An 8,368-nucleotide genomic window follows, 5' to 3' on the forward strand; every position below is an offset into this window, starting at 1 on the left:
TTTACTTTTATTTTTTTACTTATTTATTCACTTTATTTTTATTCTTCCTTGCCACCTTATAATTTCCTCTTTATATTCTACGTTTTTATGCACATCAGATAAAAAGGAATGTCGGATATCCGAATTTTTGAATGCGCTGTAATTAGTTTATATTACAATACACCCGAATGGAAATAACGTAAGAGAGAAACTACGGTGAATTCACATGATATAAGGCTACAAAAATATGAAAAGGTATCCTCAATTCTATACAGCCTATCAGTCACCAAAATGAAAATGGTGTGAGCAATGATACTCCTAAAATGAAATACTTTCTTCTTCTGAAAAGATATTCTATATTATTGAATAGAAGTAAGAAAGAACCTATTCTATATTGCCACCTTTTACAAACTTACAATGCAGATTATTGTAAAATAGAATTATAGTGAAGCACTTTACTCAATATTTTTTCATATTGAGAAATATCGTGAATAGCAATCTTCTAAATTATATTTCTGTTATCCACTTTCACCAAGTGAATAACTTTTCGTTCCATAGTTGATTAAATTTTTTAATTCGAATACTGTATCAGATATTACAAGATACTTATTGAATAGGCCTACTTTTAGTCAACCTTCTACAGTAGAAAAATATTCATGCATCAGTACAGCAATACAAAGTTTCCTGCATTACAATAGTACAATGACAGTAAATCTGATTTTGCATCAATGTGAATAGGCCTATTTTTATGTTGAATACTCCAAGACAATATTTTCAATAGTTTAATCGTCATAATAAGTTTAAAATAGGATTATAATGGCGGTTTCAGTCCAATATGTAACAACAAATTTAGCAAGAAATACTTTAATAAAAAATTAAAAGTGTTATTAGTAAGTATGCAAATATATATACGTGTATGCATGTGTGTTTTTATATATATAAAGTACAACCAAGCACTTATTTCATGCGTAAATTGTAAACAATATTTAATTTAAATTCATTTAATAGCTAAATATGTATATTTGCATACACAGTCGCGCGCGCACAAACACAAACAACATAATTATGTGTTAAATTAAAGAAGCAATTACATAAAAACTTTACATTGGCCTAATATAAAATTATTATGTAAAGATTAATCGATACAGAAATTTAAATATAGGTTGAGAGAGCAACCAAAATATTGGCAATTCTGGTAACAAAGTATTAAATAAAACGTTCATTAAATATATATAGTAATTTTTAGTTAAAGATATTTAATGACGATTTAATTATAAAATATATAAGAAATATGACAAAAATAATTAAATATAATTAAGTTTCAGTAAGCATAATACTCGAAAATGTTTGAAATAATTAACTTATCAGGAACCAATACATATGTGTGTTATTATAACCTCACTATAACATAATATGTATATGTTATATTCTAGTAATAAATAAATTAGATGACTAAAATCGAAATATTTCTTATAAAAATTATTAAAGCTTCTTATTAACACGTTAATTCAGAGAAACGATTATTATTAAAAATGCACAAATTAAAACATTGATTTATTTCTTAATTAGATTGACCATTTTAATTTAAAAACATGTTTAAAGTTAAACTATTTAATGTCTAAAACTAGAGATTTGAGCAACAGAAATGTATTTTAAATTAATTCCTAATTGTTCGATGAGTATAGAAATTAATCGAACCGATTCCAAAATGGCTTATACTAAATTTTTTCTGGTAATTCTCAAGCTAAATTTTATAAAACTATTTAAATCGTTAATAAAATAATCTTCTGTGGCCATACTACTGAAGCGCACTAATAACTTTACTGATAAAAATTGAAAGGAAAAAATTTGTAAATTGGTTTAATTGGTAGTTATTTAATACAAGCATTTATTTTGACATTACACAGTCATTTATTTATTTTACACGGATATTTTTCATAATAGTAAACAATTAAAAAATTATAAATTCATTTTAGTTTTAAAATTATACAATTTGATGGATTTGATCCTTTGGATATTCGGTCATGGAACCGCATTGTATCACTAAATTTACCAAATTTTCTCTCTGAGAATTAATATTTCTCCATATAAACTGATATTAATTCTTTGGTGTAAACTGATATTCATTTTTTCAGAGAAAATTAAAATATTATATTATAAAATATACTATAATCGAAATTAAAGACTGACTTACTTAAAACACTAATAATATACAGTATTAATTTTAGTGAAATTACTAATTATTGGCATTCAGATGCATGTTACCTAGTTATAGGATAATGGCATCTAAGTAATAAGCCATTATATTGCAAATTTACTAATAATGCTAAGTTGACTTTGGTAAAACCGATATATTTTTAATAAGTAAAATTTATTGTGTATAAGAATAAGAAATTTCATAAAAATATACCACGCTATAACATAATTTATAAGACTGATATTTTTATGGAATGGCATCAAAATATAGAAATATTGTTGGGCTGCAATTATCAAATTACTGACCTATATATATTCCCACTGTCGTACGTTGTCTGTCTGTCCTTCGTTAATCTCAAGAACGGAGTTAGGTAAATGTTCTTGGCATGACTCAATTGTTATCAGGAGAAGTATGCTGTACAGGGGCACAATATTACTAAAATCCAGACAGGGTATGGAAAGCTTAGGGCCCGATTAACTGAATACGAATATCCAGTCTGAATCGGAAATCACGTGATTTCTTCTAAATTAAAAAATAATTAAAAAATGCAACCCGGTATTGTGACCATGCCACAATAAATAATTCTTTATAGAATATTAATTAAATGGTAACGTCACTAAAAATTCATATAATTGAATAATTATCTCGTAGGGGTTCGTCATGGTGAGATTTTGATTGCACCTTGTTTCGTCGGAAAATATTTTACCCATTTCACTTTTTCTGTTTATGTCTCAACAATGTTTAATTTATAATTGACTCAATTACTACTACTAATGTCCGGTATCGAGCCGAACCCAGGTCCTCTTCAAAAAAAACTCCAACGAAAAGAGGTAGACTACCAGCAAACCGAACCACGCAATCTTCTTCTAATACAAAATCAACTGAAAGTGAAAGCAACTTGATTACCGAGTATACTCAACCACGAAGAGTGGAATCGACTACTCCGGTAAGTGAAAACTCTACTTTGAATCCTTCATGTGCAACTTTAAATATGGAACTATCGGACACTACAACTGCACTTCCTTGGACGAAGCTAGTCGATTTGATTACTTCTAGTAACGAAAAAATAGAAAATCAATTTTCTTTAATCCGTAAAGAAATTATTACTATCCATAATGAAATTAGTGACTTTACTAGTCAACTTCAGACTATTAGAGATAGAAATGATAATCTTGAATTCGAAATTACAAAATTAAGAAAAGAAAATGAGTTGCTCCAGTTTAAGATTGATGCACTGCATAATAAATTAAATAATAATAATTTAATAATATATGATTACTCGAAAACATTTGCTGACGGGAATGAAGAGGACATATTGAATTTCTTGAATCATTCATTAAATATTCCATGCAAAACGGAAGAAGAAATTAAATCAATTCACAATATTCCTAACTCTAAATCAATATCTTATGCTTGACTTTAAAATCTGATCAATTGCGAAATAAAATTATGATCACCTTCAATAAACGAAAACAAATAAATCATTGGGGGGACCATGGCAAAATTTAAACATGTCTGTAGATTTGGTTGTTAATTCTCGTAAGAGAAGAAAAGCTTTATTACCTTACTACATTGATCTAAAAAAACGAAATGCACAGGTTAAATTAAAAGACGATTTTCTCCTAATCAAACAGAAAAAAGTAACTAATAATTTTTTAATAAATCAACTGGTATATGCAGAGAATTTTTTAGACTATACGACTTGAATAATTCCGATAATCATCAACCTTCGATAATACTTAATAATGAAACTGATTACAATAAACATCAACAAAAATCTTACCTAAACATAATAAATTCGAACTGTAATGGCTTATTGAAAAAAATTGATAGTATTGAATTTAGATATTTATTACATAATACTTGTGGGGTGTGGGGTCGCCTGGGCGTGCGATTTCCGCCCTGTTTTAATATGGCGAACTTTCGGGACGGGAAAACCGTTAGAAACGGCCGTTAGTAACGACCGTTGAGTTTCAAGTCGACGACAGACGGACGATTGGCTGGCGGGAAATGACCGTTGGCCGGACGTTGTGGAAACATTCAAATTTGATTGGCAGAAGGTTCGAACGCCGGACACTATTTAAGAAGTAGTTTCGGCGGGAAAGAGGGCTCGTATCGGGAAGATCGGATCGGATTAGGATTGTCGTTATCGAAGTGCTAACTAACTCTCTCGTTGGATGCTACGGAAATCTGGGGAAAGTAAACCCCAGTGGTTTAGTACGAACTTGTTCCTGACTCAGAGGTGTTGTAATTACAAGTCTGTTTGATCGTAAGGAGTTCTTTCGACGAATGTGTACGGGTACAGTCGGTTGTTGTTTGGACTAGTGTTTGTGCATAATTGATTGTAACGCTACTTTGTATCATTTTGTACACTTGTATTATAAATATGAATTTTGTGTTTCGTTAAACCGACTGAGTGGTTATTTTGAACATTACTATACTGATATAATGGGACTAACGGAAACCTGGTTGACTTCGTCACATGAAGGATTAAAAAATAAATACATTGAATATACTGATATATCAACCGTAGCGCATAAACCAGTTGGCCCTGGTCGTCCGTACGGTGGTTTAAGCTTACTCATTAAGAAAAATGGTTAATGTTACCTTAGATAGCCAAGATGGCGGACCTTCCGGTAATCTCGATCCAGGTTACTTAGTGACGTCAGGATGGAGGGAGCTGCGAACTATCGCGTTGTGATATGCAAATTAATAGTAACGACGCATTTCATGTAGAGTTATCGGCGGAAAGTAGTAACAGATGTGATAATTGTGTTGATTTGAGTGATTTTTGACTTTAGACGTAATTTTTTTTTTTTCTTTTCGAAGTTTTTCGTTTAATATTAATTGGTTAGTTATGAGTTCTTTCGATATTTCTTCCCAAGAGTTTTGGGCAGCGTGCACCACCCATAATTTCTATCGAGTGCTCGAATCGGAATTTTCCGAATTAGGTATGGACCCCAGAATCGATAAAGGTTTTAAATTTGCGGTGAGTCTAGGATTACAGCATATTGAGGAAGTGTGTAAGAATTGTTCGAATTCGTGCCAAATTTTTTATCGACATGACCGAGATTCGTGTGTGATGAGATGCAAAAAATGTCGAAGAAATAGTTCTGCATTCGAAGGAACCTTTAAAGGTAAATGTGGAAAAATATCATGGAGTAGAATCTTTTCTTTTATATGGCATTACATTGCATTGGAATGCTCTTCGACCACCTCGGGTATTGCTGTAGGCATTTCGAATAAGGCTGCTGTCGACTGGTCCAACCATATACGTTTTATTATGCTAGTTGCTCTGCACAATATGACGTCGTTTAAAATCGGAGGTCCGAAGAAAACCGTCGAAATCGACGAGACTGTCATATGTAAACGAAAATATGAAAAAGGCCGCAAACTAAAAAGTACGAAATGGGTTGTAGGGGGAATATGTCGAGAAGACAAGAGCTGTTTTATCTGTCAAGTAAACGATCGTTCCGAAATCACGCTAAATTGGATTATATCGAAATTTGTCAATTCAGGAAGCTTGGTCTTAACTGACGAATGGAAAGGTTACAACAACATAGACGATTTAGAAGGCGTCGAAATAGAGCACAGGACAGTCAATCACTCCGAGAATTTCGTTAACCGCAGAACAGAAGACCATACGCAAAATATAGAAAGGCTATTGGGGTATTTAAAAAACAAAAAATAAATCTATTAAAGCATTACACCGAGGATCTGTCAGACTCGTACATGTATTCCTTTATGTATAAAAAGTTTTGTGGTTGGCCTTCAAAAAAACCCGGGAAAAAGTTTTACACATTTGTGAACCATCTAAGTAAGATATATCCCGGTTCAGGTCGAATTCCTTTGTGGAAAGAACCCGAGACAGTCCCTGCAGCCCCAGTTTCTAATATTAAGAAAAAGTAAAATAGGTGGTCGAAGAGAAGGTGAAGAAAAGAGAGGAATGCAAGATTACTGATGATGATAACGATAAAAGTGGGAACGAGGGCGGAAAAAAGAAGAACAGAAAGACAAGTAGTCAAACGGTATCAATTCCTGTCCAAACCAAGTGTCGGAAAAAAAAACAGCAGCATACACAATGACGTAAGTCAGTGTTTCTCAAACTTTTTTGTCTGGTGGCACACTGAAATTACTAAACAAAACTCACGGCACCCCTATTACTATTATTATTTTATTTTATTTTTTTGCTTTTTTACGGTTAGTAAAGATATGAAGGATGAAAAGTCATTGAAAAAATAAAAGTTTTTTAAAGTAAGTAAGTTTATTTCCAAACAACACAAAACCATTGAAAACAAAAGTTATTATTATAAAGGTATCTGGTGATAAAATGAGCTTCTCAATTTTTGATGATTTACTATGCTAATTGATTCCTTAGCTTTGCTACCAGTAACCACTTCTCGATCATTAGAATCTTCACGTTTTCTTTTTTTTAATGAAAAAATTATTCACGATATTGAACGACATAATTAACTTCAATATTTTATTATAAAATTTAATTACACGTCAATAATTTATTTTTTCTTGTTGTAAAGAAGAAAAGTATTTTTATACGATGCTTTTTCGTTATTGTCTGAACGTATAACAATAATAAAAACAATTACTGCATTCGACGCATTTATATTGCAGTTCTACTCGCTGCAGGAACAGAAGAACAGACAACTAGTAACTAGTTCGTTTTTTTTCTAATATTTACGTATCGCCAATTACCGAGTCACCGAGACGAGTGGCGACGTAACAAGATTAGTAGAAAAAAACCAATATTCATTTTTTATAATTGTTTTAATTATTTATTTAATTTAATACTTTAATTCCATTATTTTAAGTAATTTTAATTTAATTATTTAAAAATTTCGCGGCACCCTTGTGGAGTACTTGCGGCACCTTGGGGTGCCGCGGCACCCGCTTTGAGAACCACTGACGTAAGTAATAACATTATATAATTATCGTTTATTTTTTTAATTTTTAAATTTTTTAATATTTCGAAATAGTAATTATTTTAACAAAATCCTTAAATTCTAAAATCGGGATTTAGTATTTAATAAATCGCGGAGCAAATCACGTGATCACATCTGCTCTATCGTAAATCGCAGTCAAGATGGCCGCCATCTTGACGTCACTAAGTAACCTGGATCAAGATTACCGGAAGGTCCGCCATCTTGGCTACCTAGGGTAACATTAACCACTCCTTATGTTATAATTATAGGCGATTTAAATGCGAGAATTGCAGAAAAAATGGATATGGAATATAAGGGACCCAATTTATTAATCCAATACACTCGTAAATCAAAAGAAAAAATATAACAAAACAGGACTTCAACTACTAGAATATATGGATCAATTGCAACTTTATATACATTCAGTATATAAAGTTGTAAGAATTAAAAATGATTATCCGTCTGAATTTACTTGTCTGACTAACTCTGGCTGTTCAACAATAGATTTAATGATATGTTCAGAATTAATTACAGATTTATGTACACAGATTCAAGTATTAAATTATGACCTCTCTGACCGTTTTCCCATAAGAATGTCCATTCAAATTTCAAAACGTCAACTATATAAGATTGAACCAATATCATATCATATAACCAACTATAACTATCAACATTACCAACTTTCAATTAGTAACAGAATTAAATATTTATTGAACCATGCTCCAACGGAGGGAATAGAAAAATATTTACAATTTGAACTAGTATTAAAAGAATTTATACAAATACGTAAATCGAAATATAATATATCACATAAATTTAAGAAGCCATGGTATGATATGGATTGTTACTAGCTTAAAACTCAGAAGAACAAAGCTCTAAAACAATTTAGAATAAATTATTCTGATGAATCTTTTAACCATTATAAACAACTTAAAACATCATACTTCAATCTTCTAAAAGTAAAAAAATCAAACTATTTTAAAAACCTACAACAACGTATCCTAGCAGACAAGAATAATCTACTTTTCTGGTCAACACTTCAAAAATTGCGGAAAACTCGTCCAGAACGTCAACCAGATATAGACTTTTCAACGTGGTCTCAATACTTTAATAGATTTCCGATTAATGAAAATATATCAAACAACTACCAAAAAACCCTAACGAATGAATTTTTTGATCCACTCATTACCTATGATGAACTGGAATACTCCATTGGGAAATTAAAACTAAAATCATCGCCGGGACCAGATTTAAC

General features: G+C 31.1%; 1 protein-coding gene across 1 annotated transcript; it reads left to right on the top strand.

The window, feature by feature from the left end:
* Nucleotides 1-5,033: 5,033 nt before the first annotated feature.
* On the top strand, nucleotides 5,034-5,867 carry LOC136984663 (uncharacterized). Its single transcript, XM_067281738.1, has one exon. It carries the CDS (start codon nucleotides 5,034-5,036, stop codon nucleotides 5,865-5,867), a length of 834 nt encoding a protein of 277 aa, XP_067137839.1.
* The last annotated feature ends 2,501 nt before the right edge of the window (nucleotides 5,868-8,368 follow it).

This window comes from Centruroides vittatus, unplaced genomic scaffold (genome assembly GCF_030686945.1).
Source record: "Centruroides vittatus isolate TY-2023 unplaced genomic scaffold, ASM3068694v2 contig_926, whole genome shotgun sequence".
Classification (NCBI taxonomy): domain Eukaryota; kingdom Metazoa; phylum Arthropoda; class Arachnida; order Scorpiones; family Buthidae; genus Centruroides; species Centruroides vittatus.